The 19,600-nt window shown below is 45.1% G+C and overlaps 2 protein-coding genes across 3 annotated transcripts; one reads left to right on the top strand and one right to left on the bottom strand.

The window, feature by feature from the left end:
- Nucleotides 1-2,525: 2,525 nt before the first annotated feature.
- On the bottom strand, nucleotides 2,526-6,460 carry adat2 (adenosine deaminase tRNA specific 2). The gene is made up of 6 exons (XM_018742553.2): nucleotides 6,119-6,460; nucleotides 5,944-6,048; nucleotides 4,502-4,652; nucleotides 4,107-4,213; nucleotides 3,489-3,561; nucleotides 2,526-3,196 (listed from the first exon to the last, which is right to left on the bottom strand). Exons 1-6 carry the CDS (start codon nucleotides 6,197-6,199, stop codon nucleotides 3,168-3,170), a joined length of 546 nt encoding a protein of 181 aa, XP_018598069.1. The 5' UTR covers nucleotides 6,200-6,460; the 3' UTR covers nucleotides 2,526-3,167.
- Nucleotides 6,461-6,552: 92 nt separating this feature from the next.
- On the top strand, nucleotides 6,553-13,351 carry pex3 (peroxisomal biogenesis factor 3). 2 transcript variants are annotated; one of them, XM_018742551.2, is made up of 12 exons: nucleotides 6,553-6,912; nucleotides 7,195-7,326; nucleotides 8,058-8,139; nucleotides 8,223-8,266; nucleotides 8,370-8,491; nucleotides 8,585-8,651; nucleotides 9,107-9,161; nucleotides 9,532-9,682; nucleotides 10,025-10,095; nucleotides 10,228-10,350; nucleotides 11,650-11,746; nucleotides 12,449-13,351. In XM_018742551.2, exons 1-12 carry the CDS (start codon nucleotides 6,840-6,842, stop codon nucleotides 12,692-12,694), a joined length of 1,263 nt encoding a protein of 420 aa, XP_018598067.1. In that variant the 5' UTR covers nucleotides 6,553-6,839; the 3' UTR covers nucleotides 12,695-13,351. The 2 variants fall into 2 exon arrangements, with proteins under 2 accessions (XP_018598067.1, XP_018598068.1); XM_018742552.2 differs by lacking the exon at nucleotides 12,449-13,351 and adding an exon at nucleotides 12,184-12,379 and having other exon boundaries at nucleotides 6,840-6,912.
- The last annotated feature ends 6,249 nt before the right edge of the window (nucleotides 13,352-19,600 follow it).

Raw genomic sequence — 19,600 nt, forward strand, 5'->3', positions numbered from 1 at the left:
CTGTAAATGTACCAGTTTAACTGTGTGTGTGTGTGGGTGTGTGTATGTGTGTGATCACATTAACACATCTTACTGACAGCCCGCCTGTCAGCAGCACCCCTCCCATACCTGCTCATCATTTGGTCCTCACAACACTTTTATTTCTGAACAAACCCACCAAATAAATGATCCCAGACTCATGTCTCCTACTTGTCAGGTCTGTTAAACGGAAAATGCTTTTTTTTATATATATTACTGTACAAATATTCTCTTTGAACGCAACCAGAGGGGTAGCTGCATGTGACAGTTTCCTCTCCCCCGTCGCTCCGGTGATTTCTCGCGCGCAGCGTCGTTTGTTATGAATTTCTGTCAGAATGGGAGCGCGTCGCATCGCAGGCACGCTGTCAGCCCAGCGACGGGAGAATGACACTTCACAGACTTCTCATTAACACCACAGGTACCCCTCGCGGAGGTGATGAATCGCGTGCATTTCGAAGGATGCCTTCGCATGCATTTGCATGCTAATGGATTCGGCTCTTTCGTCGCGGCCTCGGGTGCGAGGCGGAAACGGGTGGAGAGAAGAGCGCAAACCTCCCTGCCGACCTGGTGGCGGATGTTTCCGGAAAGCAAGGCCTGTTGCTCCTTACCGTCGTCTAGCTGTCGGAACACCGCAAAGGGAACAGTGCAGGCGGCTGAAGGGGTCGCGACCCTAACCACAGCCGCACTTGTGCAACTCTCAACTTCTCGCTCACCTCCTGCATCCCTCGCAGAAACACGCCAACGGTTTCAAATAGAGGAGTGAGTGTGTGTGTGTGTGTGTGTGCGCGTGAGAGAGAGAGAGAGAGACAAACAGTGAGCAGATGTGCAAGAGCTGTAGAAAGGGGGAACATGTCTGTGTGTGTGTTATACCATGGGACAGTCGGTGTGAGTGGACATACAAAAGAAGTGCAGAGGGAAACTGAGTGAGGGATGGGTGTATTAATTGGAGGTCAAATGCAAGAAGAAAGTACATGTGCCTGTTTCAGTAGGTAAAAGATGGGCTGAGATGATGTGTGTGGGTGCGGAGTTGGGATGGGATTGTATGTATGTACAGTATGTATTATTATTATTAGTTGTAATGACAAACACGAGAAATGGCGGTAACTGTGAAAGAAGCTTGTCCAGCAGGGGGTGACTTGGGCAGTCAGCATGACCCCACCCAGTACCCAGTGGCACCCGGGGTGCGAGGGTTTGGTCTGTGGACCTGAAAGATGGGGATGCACTGCAGAATGGTCACGTCCCTGAAACTCAGAGGCCCAGCATGGCTTTGCAGTCTTGTACGTTCTGTTACTATTGCTATTGTCTTTATTATTATTATGAACCCAAGATAGGGGGGCACGGTGGCGCAGTGGGTTCAGCTGGTACCTGCTGTGTGGTAGGTCTGGGGTTCGAGTCCTTCTTGGGGTGCCTTGAGATGGACTGGTGCCCTGTCCTGGGTGTGTCCCCTCCCCCTCCAGCCTTGCACCCTGTGTTGCCAGGTAAGGCTCCGGTTCACTGCGACCCCACTCGGGACAAGCGGTTGTTGACGATGGATGGATGAACCAAAGATCATTATACAACCCAAGACTATGAACCATTATCATCAGACACCTGTACCTAGACATCCCAAAGTGTTATGTTTGTTCACTAAGAGACTTACAGTGATTTACTCCATTTACTGGGGTGACAGCAGGTTACGCTGGTGGCTTACAGCAGCCGGGTTCTGCGATTGGATACAGGTTCGATCCCCGTTCAGTGTGTGCACTGTTTTCACGTTCTCCTTGCCATCCATGAACCAGCCACACAAGCAGCTGTATTTGCTCTGCTGCAGAAACAGAAACAACTTGTACGAAACAGAAAAGTGGAAAAAATGGCAACTTTCTCTGTAGGAAAATGTTTGTATCTTGAAATGTTCCCAACTCCATTGTTCACATTACAAGAAGTCAGTGTACAGCACTTGTAGGTCAAATAGAAGGAGACTGACCCACTGGTGATACAGTGGACCCTGGGAAGACTGTACCGACTAATGCGTTGCTGACGACGACCCAGCCAGGCAGCAGCCGACTGACCGGGTTCGACATTTAATCGTTCCCAAACTCGCAAGGCGCTCGATGTACTGCGAAGGACAAAAATACTGAATAATGCACTCACTTTTCTTAACCACTTGCCCAAGTCAGGGTGGAGGTGATCCAGAGCCTATCCTGGAAACACTGGCCATAAGGCCATGCAGGGTACAACTTGGACAGGATGCCGGTCCATCGCAGGGTAAGGCAGGATATACAGTATACTTTGCTTATTATACTCATGCACGGTTAGACCACAGTCCTGCTGTCCGGTGGGTCTGGGGTTCAAGTCCCGCTTGGGGTGCCTTGCGACGGACTGGCGTCCCGTCCTGGGTGTGTTCCCTCCCCCTCTGGCCTTACGCCCCTGTGTTCCCGGGTAGGCTCCGGTTCCCCGTGACCCCATATGGGACAAGCGGTTCTGAAAATGTGTGTGTGTGTGTGTGTGTGTGATTTGTTTACCTTCTTGGAAAGGGCCCTGCTGTGGTTTTTCCATTTTTTTTTTTTTGTTCAAGGAAATTTGCATAGCTTAAACAAATCTCCTCTCCACAGTAAAATGGCCGGGCCCCTCCCGCTGAGCCACAACACCATATCCTCGCTGAGAGGCCCCAGTGGTGGCACCCCCTGCTGGCCTTCGTGGGCCACAGAGTCAAACCCTGAGCGCAGCAGAGGCTGGAACCAAAAAGAGCAACTCATATGGAATGAGCTGGCTACAGCCCTTCCAGCAGCGTGCACGCACACGCACGCACACGCACACACACACACACACACACACACACACACACACATCAGGAGCTCAAAATCAACGCAGTGATCCACAAATAAACCTCTCGTAAAATACACGGAAAATTAAGTTACGTAACACCCTTTCTCCGGCAGTTAGTAAAAAATTTCTCTTTTTCAGATACCAAAAATATAAAAAACACAAAGGAGCGGCAAAAACGTTCTCAGTCGGACACCAGCATGTGAGAGTGTCGAATAAAACCGTCCTCCGGCTCGCTCCTGAGCAGCACTCTCCCATCTTCCACACGCTCGCCCCTGCGTGGACCCATTCTGCTGGCTAGGGACTGGTGCCCCCTACTGGCAGGACGCCGTGCGCCACCATGGTCCTCAGTCCTTTCTGACTCTGGGCTTCGGAGCTGAAGGAGAACATCAGGGGGGAGAAGAAGCAGCGGCTGTAAGTGACACTTCCAGCAATAATCAACAGTGATTTATTATTCATTATAAGACCGTATTCATTATTGATTCTCACTTGATTCCTCACATTTTAGGTATTAGCTCAATGTACAAACCCACCAACCCCCCCATGCTGCGTTCAACATGTGAACACCTCATATGGTTACTCGTATTTCTGGAGCTTCGCTAGGACCTCCTCTAGGGTACGAGAGCAGTTGCCCTCTTGGGAAGGCAAGGGGAGTTCTGACTCCTCACCGTTGGGGTTCTCCTGCTTGTAGAACGTCTTCAGCATCTCCACCGCTTCTTCAGCTCGGAAGCCAGAGATGCACTTGGAAGGTGAACGCAAACTGGCCGTTAATTTTACCAGAAGCCCTGCACTGTTTAGGAGATAATCACTGATCTTCCAGTTTAAATATATTATTCATGGTGATTAAGTGTGAGTCACACATTTAGCCGATTCTTTTTTCAAAAGCAACTTACAATGTTAAGATACCTACAATTATTTACCAATTTATACACCCAGGTAATTTAAGGTAAGTAGCTTACTCAAGGAAATTACAGCTGTAATTCAAACCTGCAACCTTTGGGTCCAAAGGCAGCACCTGTAACCACTATACTACCATACCAACTGCCCCATGTTAAATGTATACATCAAGCTATTTACACTGATTTACCCATTTATACAGCTGGGTAATTTTTACTGTACCAATGCAGAATAAGTACCGTGATCAAGGGTACTGTAGCAGGAGTGGGGAATTAAATCTTGAACCTTCAGACTGAAAGGTTAAGGCTCTCGCCGCTGCATCCCCTGCTGCCCTGTACTGTGTGACAGCCCAGGCTGGGACTCATGACAGACAAGTCTGGCGACGCTACCTCAAATGCTGTTCCCGTGTTAGGAAGATCATCCCCGGGGATGTCAAGCACCGACCCACAGCCGCCGAAGCGCTCGTTCTTACAGCCAAACACCACTAGTGGGATATCTGTGTTGCGGTTAAGGTTAACATTGCACTCTCAACACCGATAAACACCCCCTTGTCCCACAGTGATGGCTACACCGTCAGTACTTTGCGTTCCTGTAATTATTGGAACTCCACCAGCATCATGCAGGGCACCTTTCATGGGGACCAATCAGACAGCCAGCTGTTTGCATGAGAACTGTCAATCATTTACTGTACTCCACTTTGATTGGCTCATCACAAAATCACTCAATTCAATATACAGGTGTCCTCGACTTTCTACTTTTGGGAACACACACGTGAGGAGGATACGGAAGAGCCGCAAGGCAGCTGCGCACATGATGCACGGCTCCACCGTCACGTAGAGTACCGTCTGTGGCAGCACCTCGCTGTGGTCCCTGCCCTCCAGCCGGCACCACTCCAGCACCTGGTCCAGCGCCACCATCTCAGCGTGCCGCGTGGCCTGAGGGATGGGACCGAGAGACAAAGACGAGTGTCCGGGGGTGGGGGGTTCCAACAGCAAAGCAGAACTTGGTGGGCAGTGTAAACCAGGGCCTGACATTCAATCAAAGCACCTTCTCAGCAACCATTCAGCACAACGTCATCACTATCTCAGTCTGGTGACTGACGCTCCCTCCGGCTGACATCAGCCAGGTATTCATTAAACAAGCTTACGTACAGCGGGGTGTCAACATTCATGGGGATTGGGGGGGTGGACTGTGTACAGCCAAAAAGCACATCATTTCTCATTAGACCACAGGAAACAATAAAAAGTACACTAACACAGACCCTGTGCAAATTAATGACTAATATAAACACACCGAGTCCTCAACCTCCAAACACAATTGGGAGTGGAAGTCTGTTTCTAACTCGATTTGTTTGTAAATCCAATCAGCACGTCACAGTCAACAACAGCTTAGTACTGTAGACGTCCCTTGATTTATTCACAAGTTATTTTAAGCAAAAATTTCACATAATGCTATCATGAATTTAAGTAATTCTTACGGTAAAATTTATTTATTCCACTGTCATCAATCACTCATCCTGTGCAGGGCTGCTGTGTTCCAAAGTCTGTCCTGGAAACATAGGAGGTGAAGCAGGGTGCACCGTGGATGGCGAATGGGCCGCCAGTCTGTTGCTCGACTTGTTATTGTTATGTTACAATGTTATCTTTTATTAACTTGAAACAACACCTGTAACATTCATCAGCATCTGGCCACTTTCAGGTTGTTTTATTGCCTTCACAATCAACAAAAGCATAACAATAGACTTGTACCTCCATTCATTTGCTGAGCAAGTCCTGCAAAAGACTTGGATATAGCTATAATAAAAAAGACGACGACATTTTTATTAACTTCAAGCTACATTAAAGCTAAAATGATTTACAGTATGCATATTTCTGCAAATTCCCATTTAATGCTGACGGACTTATCCACGGACACGTGCAACGTTCCTCATCTGGTTATCGATCACCCGCACTCACAAACACCAGACACCAGCTGTCAACACTGAGAGCTCAACTAACACGGCCCCACACTCGCCCATCACTCTTTGTATGGCTCTTCACTACCACTGGTTGAATAAAAACAGGTGACTCTTGCTCCACAGCACTCACCCGTGCACATTTTTAACATAAACAAGTGGGGGGAATACAATTTAACATTCATAAAACAGATCAAGGGAAAACGTTCGTATCTCCGACAGTTCGTAACTGGAACGTTCGTAACACGAGCGCCCCGTATTCCCGTACTCACATTTTTCGTTTCGTTCACTTCGTTGCCGCCTTTGCCCACGAGCTGGTTGCTGTGGACCATGAGACATCCAACGGGCACTTCGCCGCTGTCTAGAGCCGCTCGGGCCTGTGGGTGGAGGGACACGGATGGAGGGAGCTTTAACAACCACAACATGGCACACGTGCGTCTCACCGACCATGTCGAACGCCTTCTGCATCCAGCCCTCGATGTCTTCTGGAGAAGGTCGACGGAAATCGCGCTCCGATCTAGTGCCCATGATGTTTGAAAAACTGAGACAAACAAACAAACAAAACAACAAAGTCGCGCTCGCCCTGAGTCTACAATTAATCCATTCACGAATAACCTCTTGTTTCGTCTAGCCTAACTAGGGGTACATTTAGAATAAATTAAAGATGCATCTGATCTTAATAATACTAATTAAAAATTAAATGTAATGTACACTCCACTAAAGAACTTTTAACAGCGGAACCACCGAACTCCGCACTGGACGCGTGTTTGGAGGCGAAGCTCAAGCGCTCATACAGAACGCGCCCCTCCTCTTTCCGCTGCTTCCCTCTGCTATGAAATAAGACTTTTTATTTACTCTACAGTGAGCAAAGCGGTGTTATGTAAGATCTTTGTAATATAAGTTGTGCGTAAATTTCCTGACATTTGCCGTACAAATCAATCTGTAACCTTGTGGGGAGAACTGTGTATGTCTGGAAAAGGTTGTAAGACGGACGACTTAGCGTGCAGGACAGATCAGGCGGATGTAGTCGATCGCAGGAGACTCGATAGATTAGCAGGTCCACTTACTGCCGTCTGAGTGGGTAATGTCGTGGCCAACTCACTGAGCCAAATAAAACCATATAAAACACACTAGCTGGGAATCTGCTCATTCCTTGACGATTCCGAGGATGTTGACGAGCACCTGGGGCTTCCTGAAGCGCCACAAAAGGAAGTTCATATTTGCCGGGGCTTTCGTTGGAGGTAGTTAATTTAGTTATATGATTACAGGTACTGTAGTACTAGCGCGTGCATGCTCGCGACTTCAGGAGCCCTGCCGCCTGCTGAAGACGATTAATGTGCACTTTCTGCGTCATGTTGTCTCTTCTTGTCGGTTCGGTTTCCTGACTCGGTTCAAAATCGCGAGGCTTCGCTCGCCGTTCGCCTCTCAGTGTTAATTGAGGACTGCTGTTGCTCTCCGTGTCGCTGTTCTCGTTCGGTTCCTCGTCAGGGTGAGTAACCCGCGCGCTGTGGCGCCCCCTGCAGGTGTGTATCTCCTGGGGAAATTGGCGCAGAGGAAGATCCGCGAGATCCAGGAGCGGGAAGCGGCGGAGTACATTGCGCAGGCGCGCCGGCAGTTCCACTTCGAGAGCAACCAGAGGACGTGCAACATGACAGGTGGGTCATCATCGGTCGTCGCCAGCGTCATCAGCGAGCACCGTGATCCTTCACCGAGGGGTTAGGGACAGCTGGTAGTAGTGTAGTGGTTAGAGCTGCTGCCTTGGACCCAAAGGTTGTAGGTTTGATCCCCATCTCTGGCTGAGTACCCTTCCCTTGACCTTGACTCGAGCAAGGTACTATTACCTAAATTGCTCCACTAAAAATTACCCAGCTGTATGACGATAAGTGAGTAAATAATTGTAGGTAGATTGACGCTCTATGTTGCTTTGGAGAAAAGCATCATGTTGATTAAAGATGGTTACATTTCTTTAGCTGAACAGTCAGCATTATATTCCCATGAGGTACTCGGAGTAATCGGTGAAGAGCAGAAGCATCATCGGTCGGTCGGCCTCTTTAATGAGCGTCATAATATCGTTTCAAGTCTGCATCAGCAGTCAGCATTATCAATATTATCAGTCATCGGTGGGACGAAGCATCATTATGATTATCAGCATCGTGATCAGTGAGCATCATTAATCCGTACCACGGCCTGTCAGCATCATTAACTACCATCATCTCCAGCACTTTGAGTTTGTAAAGAACATCATGAGTAAACATGCCCTGTTCTAGCAGACTTGGTTAAAACACGGAAGTCAGACACATTCAGCGTGTGAAAATCACACATGTAGATGCTGGAGAAATGCAGTAAAGCTAGAGGTGAGACACACTTTTTTGTTTTCCCTCCACAGTGCTGTCCATGCTTCCCACGCTGAGGGAGGCCATCGTTCATCATCTCAACTCGGAGAGCTTGACTACACTGCTGAGGAGCAAGTGAGTCTGAGCCTGGCGGTCAAGTAAATAAGAGTGTTAACTGTTTTCATATCTTCATGACCATCTTTTCCATCATCCCACAGACCGACAAATAAGCTAGAAATCTGGGAAGACCTCAAGATCATCAGTGAGTTGCTCACATTCAACTGGGCTTGCAATCATATATGTTACTTTTTTTTTTTTTTTTTTTTTTAAATATTTCTGACTGCATTCTGTGCTTTTCCCATGAGGTTTCACAAGAAGCACCGTGGCTGTGTACAGCACCTGCATGCTGGTTGTCCTTCTGCGCATTCAGCTCAACATCATTGGGGGCTACCTGTACCTGGACAACTCCATCAGCAAGAATGGAACGGTAACTCTTTTGCCTCCTGTGACATGCCAGCTGGATCAAATGCACATGGGTGCCTGTTTGTTACTGTGCATGATCTGAACCCCCCCTTCCTAGAATCCCCAGGCCCCACCAGAGGTGCAGCAGCAGTACCTGTCCAGCATACAACACCTGTTGGGAGATGGTGAGCTGCCCATTTTGAGCCACAATGTGCTTCTCCTCGCAAGTCTGTTGATTTAATTTCACAGTGTTTGCAATGACTTCCTTTTTTATATGGGACCTAAATATAGAAAATGCTGAAAAACAGTGAAATTGTGAACTGTTGGTGCAGTAGATAGTGTAGTGGTTAGAACTGTCACCTTGCAGTTAAAGGACCCTTTGTGTTACCCTAAGATTTCTCATTTAACTTTGAGTAAGGTTATCTTGAAGTAATACAGTAAAAATTCAAATTAAAAAATGGGTAAGTCATAATAATAGCATAGCATACAACCCTAACATTGTCAGTTGTTTTGGAGAAAACTGCCATCTAAATGAAGGAGGAATAATACTATTATTGCAGTCTCGCTGGACTGTTTAACATGGGTATGAAGGAAGTAGGTGTGTAGTGTTTTGTTTTTTAACCATCTTCTCCATTCAAAGGGTTAGTCGAGCTCATGACTGTAGTCAAACAAGCGGTGCAGGATGTATTGGGCGGGTGAGTTCGTTTCTTTACAAACAGACGTTGGTTCGAGGGGTGTTGGCATGGCAACAGCCCAACTCCTATCCCTTACATGGTCAGGTTGTGTTTTGAAATGCAAAGCTAACCGAGGGTGAACATGGTTTGTGTGGGACAGCTGGTAGCGTAGTGGTTAGAGCTGCTGCCTTTGGATCCAAAGGTTGCAGGTTTGATCCCACCTCTAGCTGTAGTACCCTTGAGCAAGGTACTTGCCCTAAATTGCTCCAGTAAAATTACCCAGCTGTATAAATGGATAAATGGTTGTAACGCTAACGTTGTAAGTCACTTTGGAGAAAAGCGTCAGCTAAATGAAGGAATGTAAATGTTTGTGTTGTCTTGCAACCCACAGAGTCTCACTGAAGCAGAGCTTGTCCCTACGTGACCTGGAACAATATTTCCACCAGATTAGAACCCATGTGGAGGAGGGCTACAGAGGTTTGACACCAAAGCCCCTCTCATGGTACATGATGCCTGATGAAGAGACCACACTGGCTGCTCAGGTAACCAGTCCTGGACCTGATATTATGTCCCTCTCATCATCAGTCTCTCAAGGACACATCTCTACCCTGCTTCACACCCTGTGTTTCCAGTATAGGGTCTGGACCACTGTGACCCTGCATTGTTTGCTGCAGTGAATGTAAAGGGAGGTACATGGCCTCAGAGATGTAGACTGATGTTCCCCACTGTACTTATAGCCTTGCTTTGTATAAACTCCAGGATGAAGCTGCAGTGGCTCACAGCATGATTTGTGGTCCATAATCTGCCCTTTAAACATGTTTTCTAGTGGTGACCACTGCTTCCGATGGAAGAGCAGCTGATGACTGACTGTGCTTTATACACAGGCCTGTGGTTTGACGGAGAAAGACGTTGCAACGATAAAGCTGCTTAATGAAACCAGAGACATGTTGGAGAGGTACGGCCTTTTACCGCCGCGCTTTCTGGAATTTTCTCACACGGTGCTCTTGCAGCAACTGTCTGAGTATAACGAGCTCAGGTGGAAAAAATTTGGCCTTATATGGATTTGTGTGTCTTTGCCCTTGAACAGCCCAGACTTCAAGACCGTCCTCAGCACGTGCTTACAACGGGGATTCAGCCGTTTCTTGGACAACATAGCCGAATTCTTCCGGCCCTCTCAGGTGGACTCTGCCCACACTGGTGCACCCGATAGGTCAGATGTACTACTCTTCTCAGTGCTGTCGCAACACAACGAGTATGTGGACAGTTTAGCTGGCTACTTGTGGCTTTAGACAATATTCTTTATACAAACAAAGGCTACAGAACTGCAATCCGACAACAGCATCAGAGGCCAGTTTATAAGCTCCTGGTGGAAGTGACATTTGATTCATTTTGGAGGCTCAAAAAACATGTTCCTGAATGGGGGGCGTAGTGGTGCAGTGGGTTTGACCGGTGCCTGGCGGGTCTGGGGTTCAAGCCCTGCTTGGGGTGCCTTGCAATGGACTGGCGTCCCGTCCAGGATGTGTCCCCTTCCCCTTTGGCCTTGCGCCTTGTGTTGCAGTTTTACGGTTCTGCTCACCACAACCCTGCTTGGAACAAGCGGTTGGTGACAATGACATGACATGTTCCTGAATGATCTTTTTTAACCTTTTAAGTCAGTTTTTATGTCTTGTCCATTTCTTACTGTCACAACCTGTTGTCAGGTGACTGATGGTTGAAGTGTATTCAGTTTTTGATAATTTTTAATTATTTGGTACTTATTAGGAGCTTTAGGAGGACATTTCTGGTTTCTGTCAGGGGTATGGTTGTTGACTGGTCCTGGTCACACCTGACTGACAGGCATCATGTTGTTACTTTAGGACCAAATAAATTCCCTTAGGTCAACCTCAGGGCTCAATATTGGGACCCCTAGTCTTTATGTGTACAATGTACTCCCTTTTACTTTCACAGTCAATAGGCATAGACTTTTTCCCATTGCTTATGCAAACTGCTCTCAAATTTATCCCTGAAAAACTTTGCTTCTCTTCTTCTTGCTCCTCCACTTATCACATTTATTTACGATCTCAAGTTCTGGATGAATTTGAAATTGGATGACACTGTTCTGCTAGAGGGTTCTGTTGTTCATAGATGCAGTGCTGTCAGAAACCCCAGGTATCCACTGGTTATATTTGAACCTTGACTTCTGTTTGTTTCCTACATCAGGAAATTATTTAAAGTCACATTTTTTCATCATATAAAGATTAGTAGAGTGACACCTTTAACAGCAGTCTGTAATCCCAATGCGGTGAAATTACTCAGCAGTAATGTCTCATTTTGCCATTTCAAGCACAGACAGGTGCCTAAATCTTAATTGTTGTGAGGCCAAAGAATGTTTTTTATAAGCTATGTAAAGAAGCACCACAGTACTTTTATCCATGTGTAACCTGTGCTATGTACTCATGGTTACCTGTGTTTGTATGTGCTGGAGTTCTCACAGCTTCTGCATTCCTTCCTCTGTCTTTCTGTGCTGCAGCCTGTCGCACGTTCGTCTGCCCCTGGCCAAAATCATACCCATTGTGAACGGACAGATACACTCAATATGCAGCGAAATTCCCAGTCACTTTGTTCAGGTGAGGCACTCAGCTTCCCCATTGCAGGTTTTAAAGGGTGCCTGTCATTCACAGCACTTTGGAACTGCGTATGGGGTAATATAATGTAAAGTACACTTTAGACCCAGTACACTCTGGATGTGGGGGTGCAAGATATTTGACCACATTATGACTCCGCATTACATCATGTTTGTCCATTTATGAGTGCATGCAGTGACAACCGATACCATTCGCCTTCCAGTCAGAAATGGCATTGGGTAATCATTATCTGTGCGCAAATGGGTGGGGGGAAAAAAACATAGTTAATATTTTTAGAAACTGTACAGTTTAAAAAAACAAAGGGGTTTCAACCTTTAAACTCATTAAGTGATCCTGTTATACTGAGCTGCGTTATATGGGCAGTATAGTGTCTTGCGTGTGTTAGTGTGTATGTATAGGTACTGTTTTTTGTGTTTCAGGACCTTCTGATGATCGAGCAAGTGAAGGAATTTGCAGCCAATGTGTATGAGGCATTCAGCCACCCCCATGAACTGGAGAAATGACTTACAAGGCCCGCATTTGGCCACATTCCCCTCATGTTGACAAACCGCGGGGTCTCCTATAAACTCAGCATGACTCCCTTGTCTTAACCTGCTCAGAATCGGGGGGGGGGGGGCACACATTCTTTTTCTTGGAGTTCTCCATGGAACAAAGGTCTGGAGTTTGTTGGTCTTTCTGTTCCAGATGCATGGACCTCACTGTCACATGGAATGTAGCACCACGATTCTCAGAAGGTGTGGAGACTCCCAGGGTCAAGGTGCTTGGGATTCTGGGAAACGTAGTCAGAAACCCTGCACTTTGGAAATTCATTACCCCTCCTCACCAGCTTCCTCCTTCAAGGATGTTTCAGACACATTGAATGTTCCTAAACTAGAAGCTCATAAGTCAGTTCACACCAGACCTTGTGAAAGTGGCAGGAAAGGGAGTTAAACAACTTGTACCTTTTTTTTTTTTTTTTTTTTTTTTAAATTTAGTAGAAGTGATGAATCTGCCAACAGGGTGTTGGGTGGCAGGACCAGCCAGAAAAAAGATTCATGTTCAGTTCTGACATGTTAAACACCTTCATGGCAGCATCTTTAGGCTTCCTGACATAATATTGCACAGTGTTTTGGCATTACATGTAAAAATCCTCCTTGGAAAAGGTTGTTTTCTTCCCCCTCTTCAAATACGTGCAGCAGAACTGTCTAAAGAGCCCAAGTACACTCTTTGGTCGAATCCTCTTGTGATTCCTATGATTTGCTACAATGTCTGCAACTCGTCTATTAAAGCAGCACAACTAGTCTGATATTTTGGACAGTTTTTAAAATGAAAAATCACATGTGACTGCAGTTCGTTGCTCCTCGTTACTCATACACCCGATACAGAACTCCATCTCATTTCTCTGCTAATCATTCCCAATATTTTGTACCACCGAATACACATTAGACTGAGGCCCCTAGTGTGTATTAAGAGTAAATGAATATAGTTCAAATAGGCCAAAGAGATGGGGTTCAAGTTCTGATTTTGAGGATCTGCCTGTTACTGGTCCTTCCTGACATGCATTACCATTTTTTTACATTGCCCTAACACTGAAAATATAGTGTATACCAGCAGCATTAATTAAAGGGACATCTGGTAGCGTAGTGATTAGAGCTGTTGCCTTTGGACTCAAATATCGCAGGTTCAGGTATCACTGCTGGCTGTGTTACCCTTGAGAAAGGTACTTACTCTAGAAGTGTCTTTAGTAAAGTTACCCAGCTGTATAAATGGGTAAGTAATTGTAAGCTTAACATTATAAGTCACTTTGGAGAAAAGCATCAGCTAAGTTAATAAATGTAATGTAAAAAGGATTACAAGGATCATAGTTTTTGTAACTGTAAAGTAATAATAGTAACTGGATACTTTATTTTTAAAGCTGTAGTTTCACTTTAATTTCTCTTTTCTTAGTGAACTCACTGCTATCTTTCTGCAGTTCTTGAGCTCAGTAAACAGGCAGGTTTCCTGTGGCTTCCAGTGACCCTGCACTGGTTTCCCTTGCCCGGAGAAATGATCCTTCTCCACTTTCTCGTTTACCTTCATGTGTTCATCAGATGCTTTTTTTTTTACAATGCCCCATGCAACTCAGACAGTATTATTGACAGATGTGTCTGATACCACCATGTTGCTGGTTCACATCCCCAAAGTATCTGCCTGTTGAAATGACATTCAAATAGTAAGTGCATAGATAATCATAACAGATGGTGTTGGACCCATTTATGTAGCTTTCAGGAGAGAAGTGGGTGTGAAAGAGATGGATTTCAGAACATTCTTGAATGTTGGAAGGGATTCAGCAGTTCTGAGGGACAGGGGGAGCTCATTCCACCACACTGGGGCCAAAACTGCCTTTTCATTTTATACCCCTTGTGACTGGGAGCACTAGGTGGCCAGAAGTGGAGAAGCGTGATAATTCTGCTGTTGAGGAATTCCCTGGGAGAATGGCCAACAGGGAGCTGGCTCCGTTCACTTCATTCAGCTTCCATTGGTGTCTCCGGGTTCCCATGATAAGGATCACGCGCTCTCTCACACGCACACACAGCCATTCCATAACAATGCCATTTATGTTGTGGTTGTGGTTTTCCTATTCAAATGTCTCAACTAATTTTCGCCAACTTCCCCAACCTCGTGGTTTCAAGATTTACAGTAGTTACTCTTAGCGGAATCTGAACGTTGACATTTGTCATATAAAAAACATTTTTGCAATTACTTTTGCTGCCCTATTATGAACCAGCATCCTTTCCAGGATTTACCCCATCTTGGTTTGTACCTAGTGGTTCCCGGGATAGGCTCCGGACCACCGTGACCTTGATCAAGACCAGTGGGTAACAAAGGTAAGTCAGTGAGTGAGTGAGAATTGCTGCTCCCTGCTTTTTGCTCCTTTCTGATAAACATATTTTACCTGCACAATTCTGGAGGAATGCAGAGGTCATTTGTACTGCGCCATTAACTGCTAATTGGAGCAGTTAGTTCATACGAGTGTTTTGCAATGAAAAGCAGCTTCCGTGGGTGGGCCAGGACAGATGTGCCTTTGGCCAGTCCAGGGGGCCTTTAGCCTCTTTTCCTGTAAAGGCAACACTCCACCCCTCGCTATCAGTAAAGTGTTTCCTTTGGTCGTTTCTATACATGGAGTCGTATATCATGGCCTTTATTAGATGAGCTGGCACAGCAGTTCCCATGCACTGCTTTACTCAGCCAGTTCATAGAGTGCTGCAAAGATTAGGAATCCGAGATGAGGACTTCTTTTACTTTTTCACCCTCTGGAGAAGTGAGAGGTTTTGGAAAAGTGATCACAATAAGGACATTTGAGGAGGACATTTTTCAATGTAGGACTACAGTATATATGCATATACAGTATTATTTCACGTTGACCAGCAGGGGGCGCTGCGCAACATGTTTGAACAGTGTCAGTCGGTAGCAAGGAGGGACCTGTCCATCATATGTTATATATCAGGTTTATTAACCTGAACAGGTTAATAAAAAAAAAAATGATGTTCAGATGTAATTAGATATTTCACTAAGTATGCTGCTTTTAAGAATAATGGAGTCATAAATGGTAGACAAATATATTACTAACTAACAATAAATTCAGACTACAATTTAAATTAAAGCATCTTTGCACTACAAGAATTTAATAGATTATAAGATTTTTTTTAAGGATTTTGTGAATTGTCCACTACTGTCAGAAGAAAAAGACTAATTGACCCTATTATGGAGGGAAAGTCATTTTTATGATTGCATGTTGAAGTTAACACTGGCACAAACATGGTTAGTTTGAGGTTATTTTTGGCCAACTTTTAATGATGAAGTTTTTTATTTATAGATTAGCCTTGTTAATTATTGTTTTATTTTCCCATATTTAAACATGAGATGAGGTCGGAACAAATAAAATGTGTATGATATACTGTGTGATTTAACTGGGGGGGACGTGGTGTGGTGGGTCTGGGGTTCAAGTCATGCTTGAGGTGTCTTGCGATGGACTGGCATCCCGTCCTGGGCGTGTCCCCACCCCCTCCAGCCTGGCACCCTGTGTTGCCGGGTTAGGCTCCGGCTCGTCATGACCCTGCTTGGGACAAGTGGTTTCAGACAGCGTGTGTGTCCTTACTTAGAAGTGGCATCAGGTGGCATAGTGGTTAGGGCTATTACCTGGTAATCTGAAACTCGTCTATTTCAATCCTGCCCCTTACCGTAGTACCAAGAAAGGTAGCCTGAATTTACACGGTTAACAATTCCCTGCTATATAAATGAGTAAAGTTGATTATCTTACATTGGAAGTAACCTTGAACAAAGGTGTCCACGAAATGATGATTAATAATAATGGCAACCAAACTTACTTCAACAGTATGTATGGTCATTTTCTATTCTCGCCATTGGGTTGTTTTCTCTATCCTCATCAAAAAGTTTAAAAAACGAGAAAGTGTTGAAGGATTTGAACTCTCCCAAGCCAAACAATTTCATCATATATAAGAATTCTTCTACAAATTGTTCTACAAACAAAATGCACTGTGTGGAGTTTGCATGTCCTCCCCATGTCTGCGTGGGTTTCCTCCGGGTGCTCTGGTTTCCTCCCACACTCCAAAGACATACTGTTCAGGTTCCCCCACAGTGTGTGAGTGACAGAGAAAGTGTGTTCCACTGATGTATGGATGAGTGACCCAATGTAAGTAGTGTATCTAGCAGTGTAAGTCACCACGGTGAATAAGGTGTGTGGGCTCATAACACTACATAGAATTTACTAGAAGTCACTTTGGAGAAAAGGGTCTGCTAAATAAATGTAAATGTAAATTCATTCATTAACCACTTTTCAAAAGGGTCTGCTAAATAAATGTAAATGTAAATTCATTCATTAACCACTTTTCCAATTTTGGGTTGCGGAGGTCCAGAGCTACCCCAGAAATGCTCGATGAGAAGAAGGCAACACCCTGGGTGGGATGACAGTCCATCATAGGAGAATCACACTCATTCATTCACACACAGGCTAAAAGGGAAACTTCATCGATTCACCCGAAACACATCTTTGGACCATGGGCTGAAACCCACGGGAACATTTGGAGAACATCAAAACTCCATACAGAGCCTCAGCAGTCGTTCGGTGCAGGAAGTCCAGCAACTTATTATGTGGTTTATCATTTCACAGTTGGGAAATTCATGTCAGCACTTATGATACAGTTTTTTTGTTTCACATTTGGAGAATTAAGTCACTACTGCCAGCAGTTCAAACCATACTCTACGTGTTGATAGTACTACGAGTCTCGGGAACTTACTAGGAATCAGCATCCGCTTCTGTCCGAAATGACGACCACGTTGTCCTGCTCATGTTCTGCTTTCTCGTTCCAGACCAGAACTTGGGTGAAACAGCTCTTTTTTTTTTTTGTCTGTCTTGTCTTCTACTAGACAAAGAGGGAACTGACATTAGCACAACTCCTCCATGGGTGAGTATTCATGTGACTTCAGTGATGCAAGTCAACAGAAACTGAGTGACCTTCAACTTTGACTTCCGTGTTTTTTTTTTTTTAAATCTATCTATGACAGCTTTGTCAGGACTTTTGGCTCAGATTAGTGCGGTACTGCAGAGCTGAGCGGGGGGGAGAGTGGAACCTGAGGCATGTCGCTGGGTGGCTTTACCACTACTGTCACGGGGGGAAGCTCGTCCTCCTACTAGGCCTGCATTATATTCACAGGGTAGCCCATAGAGCTTCCTGTGTAGGGTTTTGGGCGGCTTCACCACCGTTATTTCCGGCGTTTTGTTAGTTAGCCCAGCTCTAATGAAGATGTCGGTGGATCCTAAGACAATGAGGATGGCCAAGGATGCAGATCATCATGAAGAATACTATCTGCTTTCAGCAGATGAACCAGAAAAACACCATTCTGGAGGTCGTTCCTCACTGTCTGCATCCAGTCAACAAGCAATCATCGAACCAGCAATTACTGATTGATGAATAAATGCATATAAACACACACTGTCTGAACCGCTTGTCCCATACGAGGTCGCGGGGAGCCAGAGCCTAACCCGGCAACACAGGGCGTAAGGCTGGAGGGGGAGGGGACACATCTAGGACGGGTCACCAGTCTGTCACAACGCACTCCAAGCGGGACTCAAACCCCAGATCCACCGGAGAACAGGAGCTGGTCCAACCCACCACACCACCATGCCCCCTATGAATAAATGCTGGTGTGCAAATAAATTTCTCACTCTCACAGATATATGTCCAAGTTTTTACAGGAAAACCAAAAATGAATTTTTTTTAATGGAAAAAATGTAAAAAGCTACTTGGGCAGTCTGATTTGTGTCATAATCTAGTATAGCGGAATCATTAAATTGTGAAACTACTAAAATTACGGGGCGCTTGCATAACAGCAAAAAAAGAACGAAAAATGAAAATTAAAATCAAATCGCTCATGTGACGATTGGGAAAACTGCAGTCATGGTTTGTTGTGAAAGGAGCGAACAGAGACGCCCCTGTTGCGCAACGGGGCGAAAAGCGCTGAGTAACAGCGCGGGAGTTTTTCCAGCGAACGATCGCGCTCGCGGGGTCACGTGACAGCGCGCCCTTCGCGCCGAGCAGGAATTTCCGGCGGTCACGTGAGCCACGTGTGGCAAGAGTCGCCGTGTGATCGTCCCAGTCGAAACTGTGCGGAGACCACGTGCGGAAGGTCGGGTAAACATTTCTCAGGTATTGCATCAGATACACACAGAAAGGAAACAAGGAAAATGGAGTGACTGTGAGGCACAAGGCAGTGACTTTGCACGTTACGTTTTAATCCAATTAAAATCCATTAATTAAGAAACGCGAGTGGGCAATCTTTAATTTTTATACTGCTTATAATATTATTATATCATGTGAAAAAAAAGTGGAAGGTGTAGAAATAATTAATAATAAAAATTATTCATACCGTGAAAAATTATTCATACATACAAAAATATTCATAAATATAACTTGAATATGACTGATGAATAGGTATAGTTTATTTTGCACCGTATTGTCAGGTGAAATGGGTTCAATTCTAATCATTACAAATTTTACTTTTATATACTTCTGAGGAAAATGTGTTGCTAAAATAATAATTAAAATATACTATTATTGCTCTTATTATTATTATGATTACATTCATTCATTTAGCTGACACTTTTCTCCAAAGTGACTTGCCTGCAGTCATTTACACCTTTGTACAGCTGGGCAATTTTTACTGAAGCACTTTAGGGTTAGTAGCTGCCTCAAAGGCACCATAGGAAGTATACGCTATCATTATATTGTTGTTATTATTATTTAGCTGATACCTTTGTCCAAGGCAACTTACAATATTAGGTTTGTATAAGAAGTGTCATCTGTTTACTGGATATTTTTAAAGTTTTCCATGCTGTAATATGAACAAGTATACAGTACTGCCATAAAGAATCCTCTTATTCTGTGATATATGAATATGAGAACAGATGGGTCGTTGAGGCGGCTCCTTCTCCCTCCTGCCCTTCCCTGACTCACTCCAACCCAAAACTGCCATCAGATGTCAAATAATGCAGGCAACTGGGGTGACTCATAGCAGGACCGCACAGTGAGTCAACAAAAAACAATGAGCATCAATTGGTATGGATCACAAAAGAGTGTGTCCAACCACCAGGCCTCCATAAGGCAGCCCTTGTTCATGTTCTGGAAGGTTCCATGCTTTTTCACATCCTTCTGTCATCATGGTCACACGACAGGGATGTGAAGTCCCACCAGTGAACTTCAAGAAAATTACCCAGGCTACCACCCATACCACTGAGGGCAAACACACACACACACACTTACGGGTCTCGTGATGACGTGCAAGACGACTGTAAAATAA

Source organism: Scleropages formosus, chromosome 1 (genome assembly GCF_900964775.1).
Source record: "Scleropages formosus chromosome 1, fSclFor1.1, whole genome shotgun sequence".
Lineage (NCBI taxonomy): Eukaryota > Metazoa > Chordata > Actinopteri > Osteoglossiformes > Osteoglossidae > Scleropages > Scleropages formosus.